Source organism: Equus przewalskii, chromosome 3 (assembly GCF_037783145.1).
Source record: "Equus przewalskii isolate Varuska chromosome 3, EquPr2, whole genome shotgun sequence".
In the NCBI taxonomy this organism is placed as follows: domain Eukaryota; kingdom Metazoa; phylum Chordata; class Mammalia; order Perissodactyla; family Equidae; genus Equus; species Equus przewalskii.
In genome coordinates, this window is record NC_091833.1 from 9,206,827 (window position 1) to 9,230,633 (window position 23,807).

Here is a 23,807-nt window from a genome sequence, read left to right on the forward strand (position 1 = left end):
AGGGGGTATTGGGGGCCCATAGACCAGGCTCCTGGATGGCCCGAGCAGCTTAGACTGCCTGCGCAGAGCATTCCCCTGCAGGGACCCCACAGGAGGCTTGTTTCCTCCAACATGAGGAGGCAGAGGTCAGAGAGGGCCTGGCTTTGTCAAGGGTAAGTGAGGAGTACACATCAGACTAGACCAGAACTCAGGGGCCTGGTCTGAGGACAAGGCCTTCACGACCTGCCCACAAGGCTTTAGATCCCAGCTTTGCAAGAACCTGGTGCCCTATCCTCCGCTTTCGCAGCTGTAGAGGGAGACACCACATTGCAGGGCGTTTGCAAGGATTAAATGAGACCGTATGTAAAGCATCGGGCATTCACTGATGCAGCTGTCCCTCCCCTGCTGACTCCTGGACCAGTGCTCTGGTTGCCCAGATGGGAGGGAGGAGATACTGCGCCGGAGGCAGGAGAACAGGCAGGAGGGCAACCTCTGGATGCAGAGACGACCTTTCTGGTAACTATTTGATGCACTGGCTCACCAAGAGACCTCGGACCAGACCCTTCTCTGGGCCTCAGCCTCCTCAGCTGTGAAATAACAATAAATAGAATAGCTGATATTTGCTGAACATCTTCAAGGCGCCACTCTAAGGGCCTTGTGCTTATTCCCCCCACAAGCCTCAGTGGTGGTCACATAGCAGTAAGGGGGCAGCCGGGACTCGAACCCGGGCAGTCCGAGGGTGCTTCTAGCCCGGGGCGGACAAACTTTTTCTGTAAAGGGTTAGATTGTAAATACTTTGGGTTTTGCAGCCTATCCGGTCTCTGTCACAGCTCCTCAACCTTGCCTTTGTGGCCCCAAAGCAGCACAGACAATACATAACCCAGGCGTGTGCCTGCGTGCCAGGAAAACTGTGGACCCCTGAGACTTGAAGTTCAAATATTGTTTATGCGTCATGAAATATTATTCTATTTTTGATTTTTTTCCTCAACCGTTTGAAAATGGAAAAATCATTCTTAGCTCGCAAACCGTGCAAAAGCAGGCAGCCGTGAGCTGTGGCTCTCTGACTTCTGTCCTGGGCCCCCACGAGCCCGGCTCCTAGAATGCCGGGGTAGTTTCTAAGTCAGCGGGTTCCAAACTGCGGGGCGTGGACCAGCGTGGGATGGGTTTCAGGAGGCTGGGCAGATAGTTTCGGCTTCGAGCTCACTGAATCCCTTGGTGGGGTCATTATTCCTTTTCAATTCTCTGTCTGAGGAGGAGGAAGGCTCAGCTAGGCATTAACACCCTTTTAACACCTCTCCACCATCCACCAAGCTCCCTTTGTAATACAGAGAGAGCCCTCAGCAGGTGTCAATATCTGGTTCAAATGTAACGGTGATGTTTTGCTCTCATTTCGAGTATTCTTATGTTTATGGTCTGTTTGTGGCAAGTGTTGCCAGTTTTCCATTTGAGTAATACAGAGTTTCCGTTTACAATAATTGCATCAAATAAAATGAATGAGCTGAGTTAAAATAGGGAGTAAATAATCGTATAATTGGGAATTTAAGAACATGGAAAAATCATAAAGGAGAGGAACAGCAATCAAAATTTGAGACATTGGGGCTGGCCCCGTGACCTAGTGGTTAAGTTTGCGCACTCTGCTGCAGGCGGCCCAGGGTTTCGTTGGTTCGAATCCTGGGCGCAGACATGGCACTGCTCATCAAGCCACACTGAGGCGGCATCCCACATGCCACAACTAGAAGGACGCACAACTAAGAATACACAACTATGTACCGGGAGGCTTTGGGGAGAAAAAGGAAAAAAATTAAAAAGTTAAAAAAAAACATTTGAGATATTGATTTTAGGTACTATCTGATTTTAAGATTCTTTTTTTTTTTTTTTTTTTAGCTGCTGCTGGTCATAGGCCCTTCATTTACCTTATTGCGTAGTCTTAATTTCGGCCTTTCCAAGACAGACTGACTATTACGTTTAATTCCAGCATCACTAACCCTGTGCAAGAGCAGACATTGTCGTTGTCCTCCCCGACCCCACCCTCCATGTCTGCCGTTAAAGTGACCCCAAGAGCTAGCTGTAGGGCTCCACCTTGAGCTTGAATCAGAGTCACCCAGAGACACTTGCCCCCAGAGTTGCTGACTCAGGGGGTCAGGGCTGGGTTCCCAGAATTTGCATCTCACCACGTTCCCAAGGGATGCTGGTGTGGCTGGTCGGGGACCGCAGTTTGAGAACCACCTCCTCAGAGAGAGAATGTGGGTGCCAGGTGGGATCCACTGTAGGCCGAGGCGGGGAGTGGTGGATGCTGGGTATTTCTAGAAAATCCAAGCTTGGGTGAGGCCCTACGGGAGCTCGGAGGCCACACCCAAGACCAGCCGGGGCAGAGCGGGTCTGAGTGGCTCAAGGGCCCATCCCCGGCTTGTTGCCCCTCCTCCAGCAGGTTCAGGGGCTGTGGCCTCTGCCGGCAGCACGTGGAGCCCCTGTGCTGGTCGCTGAGCCGGTGTGAAGACCTGAGCCAGCTGGAGTAAGTTGGGGGAGGAAGTGGAGGGAGAGGACCACAGGCGCATGGGCCTGGGTGGCACTGGAGTGGGGTGTGTGTGAGTGTGTGTGCGTGTGAGTGTGTGCGCGTGTGAGTGTCTGTCTGTGTGTGTGAGTGTCTGTGTGTGTGAGTGTCTGTATGTGTGCTGCACTCACCACCTCACAGGACCAGCTCACAGGGGCTGCCCAGGACTCTGGGTCACATAGGTGAGGTTTCCTGTTCCCATTTATCCTTCCTACGCCCTACTCCCGCCATGGGAGAGCTCATTCAGGGGGTGCCTTGATCTAATTTGGGGAGCCCTCCAGAAAGGGCCTCAGGAGCCCCTTGGCCTCGTGCTGACCACGGCAGGGGAGCTCTGCTGGCTGATGGGGACTAAAATCAAGGATCCACTGGTTTGCCTGGCAGATGGTTAAGTCACAGATGCCTCAGCCTGAGAAGGGTCCCCGAGCCAGCTGGGGTGGGGACTTCTGGGCTCTCGTGTTGTTGAGAAGTGGCATCTGTGTGGCTTACCTTGGGTGCCCAGATAGTGCAGCCCCCGCATGGGTAGAATAAAAATAATGATAGCTAGGGGCTGGCCCCGTGGCTGAGTGGTTAAGTTCGCGCGCTCCACTGCAGGCGGCCCAGTGTTTCGTTGGTTCGAATCCTGGGCGCGGACATGGCACTGCTCATCAAGCCACGCTGAGGCAGCATCCCACATGCCACAACTAGAAGGACCCACAACGAAGAATAGACAACTATGTACCAGGGGGCTTTGTGGAGAAAAAGGAAAAAAATAAAATCTTTAAAAAAAAATAATAATAAAATAATGATAGCTAACACCTATTGAGCTATTATCCCTGTTCTAAGTGCTTAACATCTTCTTTTTATCCCCTCAACAACACTGGGTACTATTATCCTCATTTTATAGATGAGAGATCTGAGGCACAGAGAGTCCAAGAACTTGCCCTGGGTCACACAGCTCATACAATGCAGAGTCTTTGCCCACAACTGTTAGGACTCCAGCTTAGGACCAGTAGGATATAAAGAGAGCTGTAAAAACCCCACAATTTAAATTCCTGTTGTGATGTGGCCAACAAGAGAAACGTGGCTGATGAAAATCATGTATTTTAAAGACCGACGAATAAGCAATATGTCTTTGAATTTTTCTGTTTTTTCATTATAGATGGAAATTTTTCTTGTTTTAAAGATTACTAGTGGCTTCACGGGACAGACTAATTTTTAAAGTTTCTCAGGAAAAGACAAAATAAACAAGCCTCAGAAGTGTCATAATGGGGAACAAAATAAGTTCTAAGATGCAGGACAAAAATCAGATATTCCAGGGCCTGCCGATTATATTGTTTCTGAAACTGTAGCTAAATCCATAAAATGCCACAATGAAGGAAATAAAGTCTGCAGGAGCAGCTGCCCATGCTGCATCCCCAAATTAAAAGAAGACATCTGCTGGGTAAACGCAGCCTCCAAGCAGCTTTCTTTTTCCTGAATTTACTCTTGTTCAGAAATTACAGCTCCCAACTGATGCGGGCCAAGGGCATCGTAACAGCTAATCGTTTTTTCTCTAACTCCTGAAAGCACACGACCCCGGGGAGTAGTCAGCAGATACTGAAGGGGAAGATGAGGCCTGGTTAACTGTGGTGCTGGTGGGGGGATGATGTGGGCCCGGGGAGCTGCCGTGCGGTGCTGGGGCCGCCGGTGCTCATTCTAGTGCTGATGGAGGTGGTGATGTTGGTAGAATGATGGGATGGTGCCGATGTTGGGGCTGTAGTGCAGAGGGGTGGAGGTGATGGCGAAGGTGCTGACAACAGTGCTGTGTGGGTAGAGTACCAGCGGTGGTAACTGAAGAGAAGGCCCCGGGTGAGGGGGCGCATCTGACCGCCACCAACCTCCTCTGACCTCTCGCAGCCTCTCAGCAAACCAGCTGGGTGATGCCGGGCTCCAGTGCCTCCTGGAGCATCTGCCTCGGGTGCCCATCTCCGGTTCGCTTGAGTAAGTGACGAGCAGCCTCAAGGACCACAAGGAGGAGGACTCCTCTGGGCCAGGGGGTTAATGGGCTTCTTGTAGGGCTCCCTAGCGAACTCCAGAGGACACGGCCTGGAGAGGGGAAAGGGCCCATTCTCACCTCAACACTCCCCCGTCTCAGGTCCTTCCCTCACTGCCCACCTTGGGCAGAGCCCCCCCCCGACCAGGCACCTGGGAGAGGCTGTGACTAAAGCTTCGTGGCCCCAGGTGACTCTGGGACAGAGAAGTGACCAGCTTCATCCCTAACCAGCTGATGCCGGATCTCAGCTGCCCTGTCCCGGTCCATCCCGTCCCTGAAGCTCCTCTGACCAAATCCACAGGACACAGATCAGGAGATGTCCCCACAGCAGAGAGGGTCCCTAGCAAGTCATCCGCACTCTCTCTCAACCTCCCCACTGACCTGGGAGACTGGTGGCCAGAGCCAGGGTACAACCCATTGCTAGGCAACTGAGCTTTGTGCCCTGGGCATCCCTGGCCCCCATGGGGCTGGAGTTGCCAACCTGGCCTCAACAATGCCCTGTCCCAGACCACAAGGGCAGTGGGCACAGGGGGTGCAGCCCTTGAGGACTCAGAGCCTGGTGCCTGTCCTGCCTGCGTGGGGATAGTGCCCCTCTGGCCTTTCTCTGGACCTCAGTGTCTCCACCTGGAGAATGGACACTGAGGACGCTCCTCCCAGACATGCCAGCGGGCGGGGAAGAGACACGGGGCGCTGGGCAGGGCTCCAGTGAGGTGCTGCCCCTCACCCCCACCCTGAACCTCGTTTCTCCTCTAGTCTCAGTCACAACAGACTCTCTCAGGAAAGTGCCCTGTGCCTGGTGGAGACGCTCCCCTCCTGCCCACGCATCCGGGAGGCCTCGGTGAAGTAAGGGGATGTGGGCACCACTTGCTGATGGGGAGGGATCAAGACCCCCGCCCTTAGTGGCCCTCCATCTGTGTGTCTGAGTCTCACAGCTCGCTGACATGGCGTCAGAGTTTCCATCCCTGAGGCCTGTGTGCCATGGGCACCAGGGAAGGCCTGCTCTTATTGTCCTCACAGAATGGATTGGAGGTCTCCGCTGGTCAGCAAGGGTCTCCTTCCCTGGCTTCCACCCTCCCTGGCCCCTGCAGACCCAGCCCCTCCCCTCCTGCACCCCCTGACCCCCTAGGTGGGCCTGGCTGCTCCCCAGGCTTCCCCGCATCCCTCTCTCTGCAGCCTGGGCTCCGAGCAGAGCTTCTGGATTCACTTCTCCCCACCGGAGGAGGCTGGGAAGACCCTGAGGTAACCTCTGTCTGGAGGGAGCAGGAAGGGAGGGGACCGGGAGAGAGGTGACCCATGGTAGCCTCCAGGCCTTCTTCTCTGGGCCTCTCCTCCTTCACACACCGGCTTCAACTTGCTGCCTGGGTGTGCCTCCCCACCTGTGACCCCGCCCCGCTGCGCCTGCTCTGACCCCCATGCCTGCCCCCCACCCCACATCTGCTCCTAATCCCACCACACCTGCCCCGACCCCAGACCTGCCCCCACCCCACACCTGCCCCCGATTCCACCACACCTGCCCCCGCACCCCACACCTGCCCCCCCACCCCACACCTGCCCCCGATCCCACCACACCTGCCCCCACCCCACACCTGCCCCCGATCCCACCACACTGACCCCAATCCTGCCACACCTGCCCCCACCCCACACCTGCCCCCGATCACACCACACCTGCCCCCCACCCCACACCTGCCCCCGATCCCACCACATCTGCCCCCCCACCCCACACCTGCAGTCCTCAGCCGGCCTTCACATTGTATTGGCGCCTCTTAGCTGCATTCTAACTGTAAGTCTGGAGGCTTCTGGGTATTGTGGTCAGGAGCTGGACTCTGAGCCACCTGGTGGAAAATCCCGTGGCACACACACCAGCTGGGTGACCTTGGACGAGTGGCTTCCCTCTCTGTGTTTCGGTTCCTGTCTGTAAAGTGGGAATGACAGTAAGACCTCCCCCAGGTTCATGGGAGGATTAAAAGAGTTAGCATGCACCAGGTACTCGGAAAGGGCACGGCTCACCTGCGTGCTGGGTCAGCTGTTGTGGTTGTTGTTACTATTACCCCATGGTAGCCTTGGGCTCCCTCCCTCTCTCCACCTCCCCACCACCCCTGGGTCAGCTCCTCTGAGAGTCTCACTTCACCTGTGATCATGGCCTCCTGAGTGGTCCACGGCCTCTGGCCAGGCCTCCTCTAATCCTTTGGCCCTACAGTGTCTGGAGGGATCTTCCCCAAATGCGTGGGACTGTGCCACTCCACTGCTCTACACCCTTCCTTGGCTCCCCATTGCCCCAGGATAAAGTTCAAATTTCTTAGCCTGGTCTTCTCCCTGATAGTCTGGTCTGGCTGTCGCCTCCCACCTTGTTCTTCCTCACCCCGCATACCATATACACACACACCCCACACACACATACCCCACACACACACATACACACCACACTCACACCACACTAACACCACAGATCACACACATGCACACACACACCACACCACACATCCCATACACCCCACACGTGCCACAACACACACATCACACATACACCACACACACACATACACACCACACATACACCACACTCACACCACACCAATACCACAGATCACACACAAGCGCCCACACACCATATCCCATGCACCCCACACATGCCACAACACACATCACACACACCCATACACACATGCACACACATACTCAGCCACCAGAGACCTTTGCTCATAGTCACCAAACATGCGCTGTCTGATGACACTTCCCTGGCACTCAGCCTGGCCCTCTCTTCCTGCCATCTCTGACATGAAATTCCCCAAGTCCTTTGAGACCCCACTTATATGGCAGCCCTGCTGGAAGCCCCCAGTGGCCCCGTCCCCAGAGGGAGCTGCCCCGTCGGGTTGTGCTGGGCCCTTAGCCGTCTGTAAGACAGTGTTCTGGGGCTTGTCTGCTGGCCACATGGGGCTGGCACCTGGAGGGCAGGGCCATCGCAGGGACCCCAGGCCTGCCTCCCCCCAGGGGAGCCTGGAATAAGGTGGTCCTGGAGAGCAGGGCGTGGGGACGGGGCTGGGGTCTGGAGTCCCGCTGACTCGGATTGAAACGCGAAGCTGCGCGTCCTTCTTACCAGCTGTGAGTCTTGGGTGAGTGGGTTTCTCCGCGCGTCCCTGGCGCTGCTGGAGCTGGAGGCGATGCTGCACGTGAGGCAGGCAGCCTGCCTCCTCGCCTGTGCGCCTGAGGCCGACACAGGGCCTGGCCTATCGTCAGGATAATATGTGACTCGCTCCTAGCACTTCCTGGGGCTGGTCTCTCCATGGAGGTGGGAAGCTCCCGGAGCAGCCTGGGCCTTTGCACCCGGGGTGGGGGGGGCTCCCCTACAGGCCCTGGGGCAGACGGGGAGCAAGCAGGACGGTGTCCCTGCCAGGCCTCCCCCAGCTCTGCCCCTTGTCCCTGCCCTCAGGCTGACCGAGTGTCACTTCAGGCCAGAGCACGTGCCCCGACTGGCCTCCGGCCTGAGCCAGGCCCCACAGCTGGCGGAGCTCACGTGAGTGACCGGCCCGGCCCAGGGGGCAGCGCAGGGCTGGGGGCTCCCTCCCAGAGCCGCCCTGGTAACCGACCTCTGTCCCCAGGCTGACCCAGTGCTGCCTGGGCCTGGAGCAGCTGACCGTCCTCCTGAGCTTGGTGAGGTGGCCGAGGGGGCTGCTCAGTCTCAGGTATCATCTTCCTCTGTCCCCCGGGGGGGACCGAGGCGTGAGTGGGGGGCAGGGGCGGGTGTTGGAGTATGGGTCCCCCCAGGATGGTGGCCCTAGCCGTTTCCTGCACCCAGAACCCTGCACCTGGAGGCAGAGCCACCCTCCCCTTTAGTGCCAGACCCCCTGGGCCCACAGAGAAGCTGCCTTCCTCTGGCGGGGCCTATGCTTGGGGACTTAGGAAAAAAGAAACTCCAGTGGACACCCACCTGAGGTCGAAAGTGACATAGAACCAATGCATGTTTGCGTGTTCACGGTGATCATTTAAGACTTTCAGAAAAGCAGAGAAGACACCAAAAAGTAGAATAATTCTGAAAACTCCTGTTCCCATCCCCTAGGTTTGACAATTGTTATGTTCTTCCATATTTGCTTCATATTTTTATTTTTTTGGCTGAAGTCTTTTAAAGTAAGTTATAGATCTCATACAAGGTCCCTTCTAAGTCCCTCTCCATGAATCTTTAAAAAGCAAGCTCTTCACGTCGCCGCCGGTGACTTAGGACGCCTAAGAGACTCAGTAGCAATTCCTCAGTGTCGTGTGTCACCCAGTCCGCTCTAGAATTCGCCACTGTCCCGAGATGGAACAGCTGGCTTGTCGGATCCAGGGTCCAGTCGAGGTCCACATTTGTGTGGGCTGGCGATGGCCCTTAGGACTCTTAACCCGTGTCACCGCTCGCTTTCCTCTTTCCTGTCGGTGGCCTGGTGGCCCGCCGTGCTGTCCACTGTCCCACTTTCTGGCTCAGTCTGACTGCTTCCTCGTGATGTCATTGGGTTTGTTCCCCTACCCCGGACTTTCCTGGAACTGGAAGTTAGGTCAAAAGGCTCGATGAGATTCAGTTACATATTTGTGTCAAAAAAAAACTTACTTCATGGCCAGTGCTGTGCACATCTCATAGAGTCCAGTTATCCCCCAAAATAACATTTTTTAATTTAATTAATTTTTAGTTTTTTAGGTAGCATAATAGGGAATTTACCGTCTTAACCATTTTCTGGCACGCAGTTCAGTAGTGTTCGGTACATTCACATTGTTGTGCAACCGAAACTCTTTCCTTCTTGCGAGACTGACACTCGGTGCAGTCCATTCTCCCTCCCCCAGCCCCTGGGAACCAGGCGTCTGCTCCGTCTCTGTGAATGTGCCTGCTGTGGGAATCTCATGGAAGTGGGATCAAGCAGGCAGGATTTGCCTCTCCATGACCTGCTTATTTCACTCAGCATAACTTCCTCTGGGTTCACCCAGCTTCCGATTCTTTTGAGTATATACCCAGAATTCCTGGATCACCCAAAATAACATTTTAAAATAAAAACTTTTCTTTTTTTTTTTCAAAGGACAAATCCTCTATGATCCTTCTTATGTAAGGTACCTAGAGTAGTTAAATTCTTTTTTGGGGGGCAGGGTGAGGAAGATTAGCTCAGTCTTTCTTTTTTTCTTTTTTCTTCTCCCCAAAGCCCCAGTACATAGTTGTATATCCCAGTTGTAGGTCATTCTAGTTCTTCTATGTGGGACGCCACCGCAGCATGGCTTGACGAGTGGTGCTAGGTCCGTACCCAGGATCCAGACCAGCGACCCCCAAGGCTGCCAAAGCGGACCACACAAACTTAATCACTTGGCCACGGGACTGGCCCCAAAAACTTTTCTTACTCTAAAAATAATACATACTTGTTGTAGAAATTTATGGAAAACCCAGAAGAGCGTCAGAAGAAAATAGTGCTTTGAAAAAAAATTCAGCATAACTTTAAAAGCAGGAATATTTTGAACAGCTCCCTTTTTTCCTGCTTCTAAATTAATGCATGCACATTATAGAAAGTTCAGAAAATATTGAAAACTAAGGAAGAAATAAAATAAAAACCGTTCGTGAGAATTCTACCATCTAAACAACCACGATTAACATTTAACATAGTTCCTCATATCTCTAACTCCCTCTCTCTCCATGTTTTTTCCCCTCTCCATATATATGTTTCCTTTTTTTGAATAAAAAATCAGGATCATGTTTCATATACAGTTTTATTTCCTTATCTTTGCAATTTAACGTTATGTAGACCTTTTACTTAAATCTAAAAATATTATTAAAAATTAACATTTTCTGGGGCTGGCCGGGGGGCACAGCGGTTAAGTGCGCACGTTCCGGTTCGCCGGTTCTGATCCTGGGTGCGGACGTGGCACCGCTTGGCATGCCATGCTGTGGTAGGCGTCCCACATATAAAGTAGAGAAGACGGGCACCATGTTAGCTCAGGCCCAGGCTTCCTCAGCAAAAAGAGGAGGACTGGCAGTAGTTAGCTCAGGGCTAATCTTCCTCAAAACAAACAAACAAAACTAACATTTTCTGTTTGGATTGTTGCCATAACTGTTGGAGCAAGGATGGTAATTTCCCGTTTTATGTTTATGCCTAGTTGTATAACTTTATAGTTTTAACATAAGCAAAACCCAAAAAAGCTTCCGGACCTCACCTTGAGGGAGCGTTATCTGTGTCCGCTTCTGCGACAGGGTGGAGGAGCCGTGGGTGGGCAGAGCCGGGGTGCTCACGCTGCCAGAAGTCTGCGCCCAGGCCTCAGGCAACGTCACTAAAATAAGGTGAGTCCAGGGTGGAGGCCCCTCGGAATTCTTCATCTTTTCCTGACCCCTGGGACCTTCCCTCATCTAGACGTCGGTCTCTCGTCCCGTGGGGTCATAGCTGCATCATTAGTGAGTTCTCAGGATGGCAGGAGCTCCTGGGCTATGGGAGGGCTGCACACGCTTGTTGGGACTTGTGCAGTAGTCAAGCTGCAGTGCCAGAGAGGAAGGCAGCCCCAGATTCAAGACAAAGGACGGTTGGATCCCAGGTGGACATGGCTGGGAGTCCACGCTGGTTGCCTGGAAGTGGCCCCTGGATTACAGTAACACACATTGTGCCTTTGTGACCAGAGGTGACAGAATGATGTGGAGTAGCTAAGAGCAAAGGCTGTAGTGTCCCACTGACCTATGTCCAGATCCCCAGTGGGTCTGGGACCTCAGAGTCGGTGGGCCGGGGAGCCCAGGTCCCAGCTCAGCCTCCACGGGAAAGCTGCCCTGGACCAACCCTGCCGCCTTCCCTCCTCAGCATCTCCGAGACCCAGCAGCAGCTCTGTGTCCAGCTGGAATTTCCCCGCCAGGAAAACCCAGGAGCTGTGCCTCTCAGGTGGGACCCAGTGCCTGGGGTCCCAAGGGAGTGGCTGGTTATGGGGTGGGGGTAGGGGACAGGGGTAGGCACTGCTCCTTCTGACCAATATTTCTTATGCCCCTACTGGGAGTCCTTTGGTGTCCAAAGCCTCTATGTGGCCTGTGAAGTGTAGTCCAACCTACCTGTCTACACATCCATCTCCACCGCAAACCCCAGTCTCAGCTCCAGCCATCCCCGCCAGCTTTCAGTTCCTTGAACACCACCTTGCTCCCTTTGACCACAGGGCCTTGCTGTGTCCTGCCCAGAATGTTCTCTCCTCCTTTACCTCTTCCTCCTTCTCCAGCTGGCTAACTCTCCCTCATCCTCCAGGTATCAGCTTAAATGCCACCACCTAGGGAGGCCCCTCTGAACTCCCAAACTTAGTCAAGTCCTCCCATTATCCACTCTTATAGATGCCTAGATTCATAGGGCCCCTAATCCATACAGCACATTTTTGGAAATTAATTTTGGAAATTCACCCACACTTTTGAGTGAATGCAACCCTGCATGTGTACATTCTGGGGAATAGGCCATAGCTGGATCTCAGCCCCAATTTGCCTCCTTGGCTGGGTCCCCTTGTGCAGTGAACAACGTGCACAGCCATACCAGCTGCCCCATCTGGACCTCTCCTTCATAGCACTTCCCATAAATGAATAGTAAATTGAGGGAGTTTATTGATTAGCATTTATTTACCCCAACAAAGTAAGCTCCTTGTAGGCAGGGACTGAGTTCCCAGTACTGTCCCAGGTGTTCAGAAACTGCCGCCTCCCTGTCTACCTCCAGGTTGGCTCACTGTGACCTTGGGACCCACCGCAGCCTCCTTGTCAGGCAGCTGATGGAGACCTGTGCCAGGCTGCGGCAGCTCAGGTCAGCATCCTGCAACACTGGCTGGGCCCTGAGTTCTCTGTTCGACCCCAGTGCCCACTCCAGGCCACATGTGGGAGGTTGGCCTGTCCAGGAGGGGGAGCAGCAGAGCCTGGGGCAGTGCTAGAGCCTGGCTCGCTTGCTTTCCTATGCAGGAGAGGCTCACACTTGGCCAGTGGTGGGGAGAGCCCCGGGTGGCATGGGGGAGCCCTGCCCCACTGGGAGCTCTCGGGTGGTCCTTTCCCTCTCTTGGCCTCCCCATCTCTGTGTGGTGGATGATGCCTGAGGTGTGTCCAGCCTGTCATCCTCTGGAACGTGCTCCGGCCTTTTCAGCTTGTCCCAGGTGAACCTCTGCGACGCCAGCTCCCTGTTGCTGGAGAACCTGCTGCTGTCCGTGTCTGAGCTGAAGACATTCCGGTACGCAGTCGAGACACTCACTCCACGCCTGCAGCCAGCCCTGCCCCCACACTTCCTGTTCTCCCCAACCCTGGGAACTGTGTCCCCACCCTGCCGGCTGGGACCACAGGCAGCCCTGGAGGTGATGTCAGGGCGCGTGGTCATCGACACGGCCACGTGGCAAGAAAGTGGTTTCCTTTTCAACGCTCTTTCTTTCTTTTTCTTTGTTTGGAAATAATTGCAAACTAATAGAAAAGTTGCAAGAAGGCTGAGAAGAACTTCCGTGTACTGTTTGCCCAAATTCACCCTTTGTCAATATTTTTTACATTTGCTCCCTTCTTCTCTCCCTCCCTCTGTCCTCACGCCGCCTCTCTCTTCTTCCCCTCTCCCCAGCTCTCTTTCTGAACCATGTGAAAGTAGGTTGCATAATCATGCCCCTTCACGCCTTAATATTTCAGTGAGTTTCCTAAGTAATAAGGACATTCTCTCCCCTCCTCCAGTAAAAGTGTAACATTCAGGAAAATTAACATTGATACGCTACTATTATCTAAACTACAGTGTTTATGTTCCAGTTTTGCCAGTTGTCTCAATGATGTTGCATATGGCATTTTTCTTCCAGTCCTGGACTCCATCCAGGATCGCACACTGCGTTTAGTTGTCACCTCTCTTTGATCTCCTCCAACTTGGAATGGGTCCTCAGCCCTTCAACCTTCATGATACCATCATGACATTGACGTGTTAGTTCCTTTGTAGACTGTCTTTCAGCCTGGGTCTGTCTGATGTTCCCTCGCGCTCAGGTTCAGGTTCAGCATTTGAGGCAGGAATATCACAGAGCTGCTGTCGCGTTCTCCTCCATGCGTCACATTGGGAGGCACGTGACATCTGTTTGTCCCCTTCCTGGTGATGTTCACTGTGATCACCTGGTGAAGGTGGTGTCTGCCGGGTTTCTTCACTTGCAAAGCTCCTATTTTTCCCATTGTAATTAACCAGTATCTTGGCGGGAGACGCTCTAAGACTATGTCAATAATCTGTCCTCCCTCGGCTCTTCCCCCATAAATTTCAGCATCCGTGGATAATTCCTGCCTGAATCGAATATCAATATGATGGTTGCAAAATGGACCTTTTCTAACCTTCAGTTCTCTTTTCATCCAACTGATTGTATCAAGGAGAGGATCTTCTTTGAATGCCAATAGATCTTTAACACCTCCAATAGTTGCTAGCTTTTTGCTGTTTAAATAAAGATGCCGAGCTCGTCAAAAATGACAGTAGCTAGCTAGACTTTACAGTGACGCCCGATTATGGCATAAATTGCGAAGTTGCTACCTGAACGATTATGATTTAGGAAAATGCTCGACTAGGCCACGCTCCTGCCTCCAAACTGTATCCTGGCGTGATGATTCCACGGTGGGAGAGATGTATGATTCTGCTGCCCCCCAGGAACCACTCCCACCTCCCTGCCCCCTGCCACCAGCATTCAGAGCTCCCAAGACCCAGAGTTCCTGCCTGACCTGCTGCCCTTTGACCCCCACCAGGCTGATCTCCAGCCGTGTGAGTTCCGAGGGCCTGGCCCACCTGACATCTGGTCTGAGCCATTGTCCCCACCTGGAGGAGCTGGAGTGAGTCGCAGGGTGGAGTGGTCTGGGCAGGGGTAGCCCAGCTGAGGGCAAGGGCTGGACGGGAAGTTGGGCTTGGACTTGAGCCTGTCACTGTTCTCCCGGATGAAGCCCAGTGTCTCTGGGTGTGGCCTGGGGAAGGCCGAGCCCTGCGTTCTTGGTCCCAACTTTGCCCTCGCTCAGAGCGACCGAGGGCAGATGACTCTGCCCATTAGGCTGGGACTGCCTCATCTGAAATGGGCTCCTGGTCTCCTCTGCCTGGGGTGGCTGTGGGTGTTGGGGTGCAGAGAGCCAAGGGCACGAGGGACCCCTGTGCGTGTGTGTGTGTCCCTGTCCCTGGCTTCCTCTTTTGCAGCCCTCATCCAGGGCATCCTTTCTCAGCCAGGTCAGCTGTGACTGCCATGCCCGGGGACCCCAGAGCCTGACCCTTGGGGCCAGGAATGTCCCCGTGGAGCCTGGACAGGAGGGGTGGTCTGGGACCTGCAGAGGCAGAGCCGGCCTCCTGGGGTGACCGGTGGTGAGGGGAGTGCTGGCACAGCTCCGCTCCAGGGACTGGGCAGGCTTCTCTAACACTCGCCTCGTGCTTCGTCCCCTCCAGATTGTCCAACACTCAGTTTGGCGAGGAGGACACCAAGGTGCTGATGGGGGCCCTTGAGGGCAAGCGCCGGCTGAAGAGGCTCAAGTAAGTGATGGTGAATGGGGGTCGGGGCGGGGAGGGCGCGTGCCTGGGAACCTGCGCATCTCTCCTCAACACAGACCATCCAGTCCCTGGATGGACCCAGTGAGCTGAATGTCCTCCCTTTTACTTCCTTTCCTGGCTCTGAGTGCTATCAAAATGCTTGATCATATGAAATGGGCTCCTCACTCAAACCGACCCAAGCTAGAAATTTATTGGCTCATGTCACTGAAAACTACAAGGCAACCGGCTTCAGGCTTGGCTGGATCCAGGTTCTATGTTTGCTCTCTACCTACCCCACTCCGTCTTGACTTCATCCTCAAGCAGGCCGTCCCTGCAACTTCAGGCTTACTCTCTGCCAGCTTAGTGGAAAGGGAGCAGCTTTCTCCCTGTAGCTACGACAAAAGGCCCCAGATTGCGTCTCACTAGACAAGTTCCAGTCATGTGCCCATCCCTAAACAATCACCGGGGCTCTGAGCACACAGTATTCTCATGGGCCAGATCCAGGCCACATGCCCACCCGAGCGTCTGGAACGTGGTGGGGATGGTGCTTCAGGGTGCTATTATTAACAGAAGAAAGAGAAACAAACTGGGCAGAAAAACCCCACGGATGTCCACTACCCTTTGCCTACAATGATTTCTTCAGTAACTGACAGCTTTTACTCTCACCTGTGTTTGGAGTCGCCAAATTCTTAGAAACACCAGAAACAGCTCAGTCTAAAGGACAGGTCCCCATCTTGCACCAACATGACAGTATGTAGACAGAACGTGTAACAGGGCATTTTCTGCTTTTAATCTCTTTTTTCTGATGACCCAAAATACACACCAGTGATAAAAAGTTGCATCATGATAGAAATATGTGACGAAGAAGACGAAATCCCCTGGCAATGACACCCCCTGGGAAAAGTTCTGTGAAGGAGCAGTTTGTGAATTTTTCTCCAGATTTTTTTCAACATATGTTTTGAATACAGTTTAAAAGCATCCTTGGGGCCGGCCCGGTGGCATGATGGTTAAAGTTCACGTGCTCCACTTCAAGGACCCGGGGTTCACAGGTTTGGATCCCGGGCGCAGACCTAGCACCACTCGTCAAGCCACACTGTGGCAGCATCCCACCTGAAATAGAGGAAGACTGGCACAGATGTTAGCTCAGGGCCAGTCTTCCTCACAAAATAAATAAATAAATAAAAGTGGCCTTCTGCCTTTGCCCCTTAGCAATGACATTCTCCCACTTCGTCCGTCCTTCTCTGCTTGTCCTGGGGCTGTCAGGGAGACCTGTGACCAGAGGACCCACCTGTCTTCCCACTGAGCTGTTTCTTTACCCTCGCCCCCGTGTGCCTGCCCCCTGCTCAGCCTCCCTTCCTTCTGGACGCTTTGATTTGGGCGGTTGGAGGCTCCACAAGGTCATTCATTGGCTCTTTCATGCACTTGACAAACACGTATTCACCTGGGCGCCTGGGCCGGGAGCTGGGGGTCGTGCAGAGAAGAGGCCAGCCGTGTCACCCCTTCTTCTGCCCTCCCAGCTCCCAGTGCTGCTCGTCCCTCTTGTGGCCTCGGTCACCCTGTCTGCAAAGTGGGCACAATGACACCTTCCCTGTCTGAAGAGAGGGAGGGGTCCTCACGGTGCAGAGGCCTCTCACGCTTTCAGATCGGTCCTGTCCGAGTTCTCCCCGCTGACAAGCAGCTCCCCTCAGACCCAGCTGGCTCCTTCCGCCTGTCCCTCTGCAGCGGAGTGGTTAGGGACCTGGGCCCTGGTTGGCAGCGACACCACCTGGTTCAGCTCTCAGCAAGATGACCTACCGTCCCAGTTGGCCCGGGGCTGAAGGTCCTGTATCCTGGCAACCCCCTTGGTTCTGGGCAAACCAGGACCGTTGTCACCTCTTGGTCCCACCTCTTCATGTGTGAGCTTGGGCAAGTTACTTAACCTCTCTGTGCTTTTTTCCTCATCTTAACCTAGGGGTTAATCGCTGTACCTACCTCCTAGGGTTGTTGGGAGGATTGGATGAAATAAGACGTGTTAAGTACTTAGAGCAGAGCCTGGCGCAGAGTTCACACTCGACAAGTTTTGGCTGTTATTGATATTATTACTTCCCTCCCCTGCCCAGGCTGGGGCCTGAAGGAACATGATCCCATGGGTAACACGTGATGGGGGCCCAGAAATGGGAGTCCTACGGCCTCAGGTTCTGTTCCTGATGCTGCCACTTTCCGTGTGTGGCCTTGAACACGTTTTCTACCTCTCTGAGCCTCCGCGTCCCTTATCTGTACATGGGGAGGATGATAGACCCCCCCTCTCGAGATGGCCAAGCCCAGTGCGTGGCCCGTTGTATATGCTCCCTATGTGGTCGCTGTGATGACTGAACAGGAGCCTGGTCCCACGTGATTCAGCACATACAACTGCTGCTTGGATGACCTTATTAATGCGTGCATAGAAACAGCATTGGGATTTCCCAGGCAGCTTTGTTTTATGTGACTTTTTTACACTATGTGGATATAAGTGGGTGTTTTGGAAGTCCCTGGGCCTTGCTAAGCACCGAGGCCTCAAGCCCTGGGCCTGGACTGCCCAGGTATCTGTCTGCACCTGGGTCCCAACCCCAGAGATGCCAAGTCCTCCTCTGGCCTCTTGTCCTCCAGCCTCAGCCACCTCCCGCTGGGCGGCTCCAGCCTGGCGGTGCTCACTCAAGGACTCAGCCGAATGATCCTTCTGCAGAGCCTCCGGTGAGTGGCCGAGTGGCCCCATGGGAACCAGTGGGAGGGCGCACTCCCCAGCTCTGTTGGGACCATCCTCCCAGGGAAGCACCAGGGGCACCCGGGGACATTCCTGAACCCTCCCAGGTCAGTGCCACAGCTCTTGCCTTTTAAAGCCACCAGCTTTCTCCCGGCTACAAAAGTGGCCTGAAGGAGTTGGCTCAAGTCTTGGAACAACCCTTCACGTGCACAAATTCACCCCGGGTCCTCGTTCACGTTTCTGAGTCCACAGGTCTGGGGCGCCTAGTTTCTGCATTTCTAACAAGCTGCCAGGCGACACCCCTTCTGGGGGCCGCAGACCACACTTTGAGCAGCAAGAGTCTGGACCCAGATCTGGGGACCTTGATCTACCCTCCTCATGCCCCTGGCCGCTCTGATAAATACACATCACATGCTCTTTTCATGTAGTTTTTCAAAATATGAACTATGATGACTAAAAACAAACCCCAGCAATGACACAAGCATTGTTTTGTTTTAATCCAAGCCCCGCCCCCACTCTGGCGGAGGAAATGAGGTCAGAGAGTTTGGGGAGCGTGTGCTAGGAGACCGGGTCGTTTCACGTAAAAATAATTTACTGAAAGGCAGTTTGCTAAAATTTAATCTGCAAAACAAAAGAAAACAAAACAAAAACGTCTTAGACAAATAGTTCACTGGGGCTGAGACTGTTTGCGTCGTCAGCTGTTTTGTTTCGTTTTTCCCACTCATGGAGGCAGGGCGGGGCCGGCTGCGGAGAAGACAGGCTGGGGCTGGGGAACAGCCCCCGATCTGAGTGGGATCAGAACAGGATGTGCCTGGAGGGACCATTTGCCTGAAATATGGAACTGGCATGAAATTGGCCTTCAGCAGGAAGGCCCGGAGACCCATCCCACAGGGACTGAGGCCAAGTCTGGCCAAACCAAAACATGTGGCCACGGCTCCCAGGCCCGCGGCTCTGGGCTTTCCTTTCCACTGGCCTGGGAGTCTTTGGCCAGCCACAGCTCCTCCTCGGGTCTCTGTTTTCTCATCTGGACATCGGGTACAGTCATACCCGCCCTGCCCATCCACCTCCCCTGGAAGTTTTGTGACTGGGATGTGAATTCCCAGATGTGTAAAGGCTTTGCAAACTGTACAGTTCATAGCATGGCACCTGCAAAGGCCCTGACTCCTGACTAAGGCCTCTTGGCTGTTCCCTTCTTCTCCAGTCTGAGCAGTAACGGCATCAGTGACATCGGCTGCTGCCACCTCTCCAAGGCCCTCAGAGCTGTGACCAGCTTGGAGGAGCTGGGGTGAGTTGCCTGTCCCTCCACCAGACCCAAGACGACTTTGGCAGGGGAAGATGACGAAAGCAAGGGGCTCCTTGGGGACACCCTTCCCTTCTTTGTCTCCTCACCTTCACGCACTTGTACACTGCATAGCCGCAGACCTAGCACCTTGGGAGACCCCAAAGATAGGATGTGAGAGTGTGGATTGCAGCAGGAGCGATGTAGGTCAGACATCAGGGAGAACTGCCGAAACGGAAGGTGAGAGTCTGGAGCCCTCACCCAGCGCAGGATGAGGGGACTTGATCAGTGTGAGCTGAGGCCTCTCTCTAGACTTCAGCCTCCTCTTCTGTTCTGGGAGGAGGAGGTGGGTGAGATGAGATGGTGACAGGCTGATGGTTCAGGTTCTCCTGCTCTTCTCTCCCCAAGCTTGAGCCACAACCAGATTGGAGACACTGGTGCCCAGCACTTAGCTGCCGTCCTGCCGGGGCTGCCTGAGCTCAGGAAAATAGAGTGAGTGGCCGGCCCTGCCGACAGGGGCCCTCAGTGGCTGCACCGTGGTCAGGGGGACACTGGCTTCTGGCTCAGGCTAACATTCCTCCTTCAACTCAGTGTCCAGGCTGGGGCAGGGTCACTCCTGGCCCTCCTGTCTGTGGGACCTTGAGCCAGCCCAGCCCCTGCTCCTCTCCGGGCCTGTGTGCCCCATCAGGCTGGGAAGGCCTGTGGCGGGCGGGGGTGCTGTCTCTCTGGGCTCCAGCAGAGGTGGGGGATGGCGGGGGCGTCCGAGGGTCTGACGTGTGCCCCTCCATCAGCCTCTCAGCAAATGGCATCGGCCCGGCTGGGGGAATGCGGTTGGTGGAGTCGCTCGCCCTTTGCACACACCTGGAGGAGCTGATGTGAGTGTATGCCCAGGTGGGCTGCCCTCTGCCCTCTGTGTCCCCGTGGCCCATCTGGCCCTGGTGTCCCTCAGTGGACTCAGGACCGGGCAGGGGTCAGGAGCAGGCCGGCCCCAGGCTCACCTCATCCCCTCTCCTCTTCCAGGCTCGGCTGCAATGCCCTGGGGGATCCCACGGCCCTGAGGCTGGCCCAGGCGCTGCCCCCGCACCTGAGGGTCCTGCAGTGAGTGTCCCCTGCCCGGGGGTGTGCGGAGCCAGCAGTGGGGGGGGGGGGTCTTCCCTAGGAGCAGGGGGGCAGGATTGGCTGAGCCACCCTGCCTTCCAGCAAACTGTGCCCTGCATTGGGGCTGGCTGCCCCCCCTCCACCGCCTGCGCCTCCCCTCCTCTGGAGTCTGGGCCAAGGAAATCAGGGGCCCCAGCATGGTCCCAGCTCTGCCACCAGCTCCTGTGTGCCCTGGGCCAGGCCCCTGCCCCTTCTGAGCCTCAGTTTACTTATATACGAAAGAAATCCAACAATCCCAGCTCAGTGTGACCTGTGAGCCAGTCTCTGGGGGGCGAATGAGGAAGTGTGAGCAAAGGGCTGTGCGGGAGAGAAGCGCCAAGAGGCACGGCCTCGGCACTTTGCCGTTTATGTCCGTGGTCTCCTGTGAGCCTCACAGCAGCCCTGAGGGGCCAGGAGTTCCGTCTGCTCCGTTTTCCAGGCGAGAGAACTACAGCCAGGAGAGGGGGGGAGGGCTCACCTCCCTGATCCAGGGAGGGTCTCAGACCCCAAAGCCGGGGCCCTTGACGCCCACCCGGTCCTATGTGGTGGGGAGGGACTCGAGGTGGCATAACCCAGGGACCGTCTTCTGAGGTCTGGCAAAGCTGAGGGTGGGGGGACCGGGAAGGCCCCCAGTCCCCCCAAGTGGTCCCCTACACTTTCCCATTTCCCCAGCCTGCCCTCCAGCCGTCTGGGCCCCGAGGGGGCACTGAGCCTGGCCCGGGCCCTGGACAGATGCCCGCAGGTGGAAGTGATCAGGTGAGTGGCGCCTTGGAGCCGGGCAGGGGGTGGGCCAGGAGGGTCTGGGCGTCCCTCTCACCGACACGTTCCCTGCCCTGCAGCTTGGCAGAGAACAGCCTGGCCGGAGGGGTCCCGCACTTCTGCCAGGGGCTCCCACTGCTCAGGCAGATAGAGTAAGTCGCCTCCTCCGACTCCCTGGGAACAGGGGATGGGGGGTGGGCAGCCCTTCTCTGGCTGAGCCTGACAACCTGGGAAGGCCTTGAGGTGACATGACCGAGGCCTCAGGTATGGGGGAAGCCTGGGGCAAAAAGGGACACTTTTGTAAGACTCCTGCCCTGCCCTGGAGGCTGCCACTCTGCTCCCTCCTGCTGTGACTACAGGGTGGAGGGGATGGGGCCTGCCTGGAGGTGCCCCTGACTCGAACATCTGCATCCCCCCTTCTCCACTCCCAGCCTGGTTTCCTGTGAGATTGATGACCAGACGGCCAAGCCGCTGGCTGCCGGCTTCATGCTCTGCCCGGCCCTGGAAGAAATCTTGTGAGTGCTTGAAGAGCTGGGAAAGCGGCCATCTGGGGGCTCGGCCTGGCCTGCTGTGTGGCCTGGAGCTGGTCCCTTCCCCCCGCTGGTCTCCCACCTATAAACGGGAAGATGGCTCTCGCTCAAACCTCTCGAGCAAGTTTTAACACTTGAGCTGCGAGCAATGTCGGGCAAAGCCATTCAGCCTCTCCCACCTGTTCCCACCTGTTCCCGCCTATTTCCACCTGTGCAGTGGCAGTGGGGCAGGGGCCAGACGGTCTATAAAGGCCCTTTGCCCCTGACCCTCCCTGTGGGGAGGTGACTGAATAGGCCTCCTCGCCTGGTTTATGGAGCCTCAATTTCTGAACCACCTGTTGGTGGCAAAGGGCAGCTGAAGCCAGCAGGCTCCCTGCCCATCCACGGGTCAGAGCCATCACCCCCTTGGCCTTCAGAGCCTCTCAGACGTTGGGGCCTTGCAGGACTGCCGCAGGGTTAACTAGAATGCCAGGATTAGGCTGGGGCCCTGACCACGGTACGGAAGGAAAAGCTATTTCCTAAGGTACAGGACGCAAGAGGCCATGAGAGGATTTTAGATTTGCATCGTAAGGATTTTAACCCTTCTCAGTATGTTACACCAAAGAGAAAGTCTCAGATCAGCGCTAACTCATCTTAAACACCTGACGCTGGGGAGACTCTCGTTTCAGCCGGCAGGGGGCAGGCCACAGGCTCCCACCTTGGGAAGGACGTAGGTTCCAGCCAGAAGTTGATGCTGCCGTTGCACTGTGTTTGTCCTTGCAACTACCTTCTGTTTAGGGTCCTCGACACAGGTTTTCTAATGATAGTCGCGCTAATATTTCCTAAGATTAATTTCTTAAAGTTAAAAAACAAAGGAAGGGAAGGGGGAAAATAGGACTCAGATAATAATGCAGGAGATGCATGGATGTGGCAGAAGTCATGCTGGTGGGCTCTGCGTGCTGGATGTTTGGATCGTGACGTTGTTTCTGCAGACCGTGTGGTCTGAACTCTGAGGTCAGCCAGCTCCTAAGCCGTCTGGGTTCTTGAGGGACACCCAGCTCAGGGATGGTGGGGAGGTGGAAGGAGACAGTCTTCAGGGGAGGGCACACAAGCACCCCATCAGGGGGCCTTTCTTGCTCCTGCGAGTCACCGCCACCCCCATGATTGGCCCCAGCCCTCCCCACCTGCCACCTTGTCTCCACCCTTTGACCTCACTGCTCTCCTGCCACTGACCTTGGCCCCCTGCCCTGCAGGCTGTCCTGGAATCTGCTCGGGGATGAGGCGGCTGCTGAGCTGGCCCGTGTCCTGCCGCGGATGGGCCGGCTGAAGAGAGTGGAGTATGAGGGGCACATCCCGGGAAGCCAGAAGGGTGTAGGGAGGGCCGAAGGGGGACCTCCTTCCTGGGGAAAGCCAAGAGGCCACTGGGTCAGGCCCCTGCCTCCAGGAAGCCCTCCTTGACTTGCACACTTTGGTCTGCTCCAAACCTCTGCCCAGCTTAGCTCTCCCCGGGCCCCAGCCTGCAGCCTTCCTGCTGCACTAGAGTCCACTGCTGTCTGTCGGCTTCTCTGAGCAGATGTGTGAGAGCCCGTGCCCCCCATCTTGGCCTGGGGGAGGGACATAGGGAAGCCCCTCCCTCCCCCATCTCATGCCAGGCTCTGTCTTTCCCTTCCTCTGCTGCCCACTGGGAAGCTTGGAGAAGAATCGGATCACAGCTTGTGGAGCCTGGCTCCTGGCTGAAGGGCTGGCGCAGGGGTCCGGCATCCAAGTCATCCGGTAACAAGGGCTTGCAGGGGCCGGGACAATGGGCGGGGGGCCACACCAACCCCTGAAATGTAAGGGCTCTCCCTGTGGGAGGCAGCGGGACCTGGGTTAGGGATCATCACAGGAGTCTTGGACCACGCCACCAGGACTGTGGCAGCCAGCAGACCTGGCTCAAATCCCAGCTCTGCCGTTTGCCGATTGTATAACTTTGCATCAGTAACTCAACCCCTCTGCACCTCAATTTCCTCATCTATAAAATGGGGATAATGATAGTATTTACCTCAGAGAGTTGCTGTGAGGACTAAATTATTATATAGAGCACTGAGCACAATGCCTGGCACATAGTCAGCACCTAAATTGGTAGCTATAGGGCTGGCCCGCTGGCACAGCGGTTAAGTTCGCACGTTCCACTTCTCAGCAGCCCAGGGTTTGCCGCTGAGATCCCGGGTGCAGACACGGCACCGCTTGGCAAAAGCCATGCTGTAGTAGGCGTCCCACATATAAAGTAGAGGAAGATGGGCACGGATGTTAGCTCAGGGCCAGTCTTCCTCAGCAAAAAGAGGAGGACTGGCAGTAGTTAGCTCAGGGCTAATCTTCCTCAAAAAAAAAAAAAATTACAGACAATGGAAGTAAAGTGTCTTAAAGAAGGGGAACTCTTTCCTT

At 55.2% G+C, this 23,807-nt stretch overlaps 1 protein-coding gene and 1 long non-coding RNA gene across 5 annotated transcripts in view; one reads left to right on the top strand and one right to left on the bottom strand.

Moving 5' to 3' along the window:
* NLRC5 (NLR family CARD domain containing 5) overlaps window positions 1-23,807 on the top strand; it is an 85,754-nt gene that overhangs the window by 60,405 nt on the left and 1,542 nt on the right. For 3 of the 4 annotated variants that reach the window (XM_070613696.1, XM_070613698.1, XM_070613697.1), the window contains 22 exons: window positions 2,405-2,491; window positions 4,406-4,489; window positions 5,295-5,384; window positions 5,715-5,780; window positions 7,969-8,052; window positions 8,138-8,221; window positions 10,738-10,824; window positions 11,330-11,407; window positions 12,212-12,295; window positions 12,626-12,709; window positions 14,221-14,304; window positions 14,900-14,983; window positions 17,606-17,689; window positions 18,901-18,984; window positions 19,387-19,470; window positions 19,770-19,853; window positions 19,999-20,076; window positions 20,788-20,871; window positions 20,955-21,026; window positions 21,306-21,389; window positions 22,637-22,720; window positions 23,073-23,156. In XM_070613696.1, the coding sequence (XP_070469797.1) occupies window positions 2,405-2,491; window positions 4,406-4,489; window positions 5,295-5,384; window positions 5,715-5,780; window positions 7,969-8,052; window positions 8,138-8,221; window positions 10,738-10,824; window positions 11,330-11,407; window positions 12,212-12,295; window positions 12,626-12,709; window positions 14,221-14,304; window positions 14,900-14,983; window positions 17,606-17,689; window positions 18,901-18,984; window positions 19,387-19,470; window positions 19,770-19,853; window positions 19,999-20,076; window positions 20,788-20,871; window positions 20,955-21,026; window positions 21,306-21,389; window positions 22,637-22,720; window positions 23,073-23,156 (1,818 nt within the window). Of the gene's footprint in view, window positions 1-2,404; window positions 2,492-4,405; window positions 4,490-5,294; window positions 5,385-5,714; window positions 5,781-7,968; window positions 8,053-8,137; window positions 8,222-10,737; window positions 10,825-11,329; window positions 11,408-12,211; window positions 12,296-12,625; window positions 12,710-14,220; window positions 14,305-14,899; window positions 14,984-17,605; window positions 17,690-18,900; window positions 18,985-19,386; window positions 19,471-19,769; window positions 19,870-19,998; window positions 20,077-20,787; window positions 20,872-20,954; window positions 21,027-21,305; window positions 21,390-22,636; window positions 22,721-23,072; window positions 23,157-23,807 lie in introns of those variants that run through there. The other variant, XR_011538470.1, reaches the window with a different exon arrangement.
* Window positions 1,832-7,982, bottom strand: LOC139082455 (uncharacterized). Its single transcript, XR_011538471.1, has 3 exons — window positions 7,636-7,982; window positions 6,265-6,453; window positions 1,832-4,594 (listed from the first exon to the last, which is right to left on the bottom strand). It is a non-coding gene; the product is annotated as an uncharacterized lncRNA (long non-coding RNA).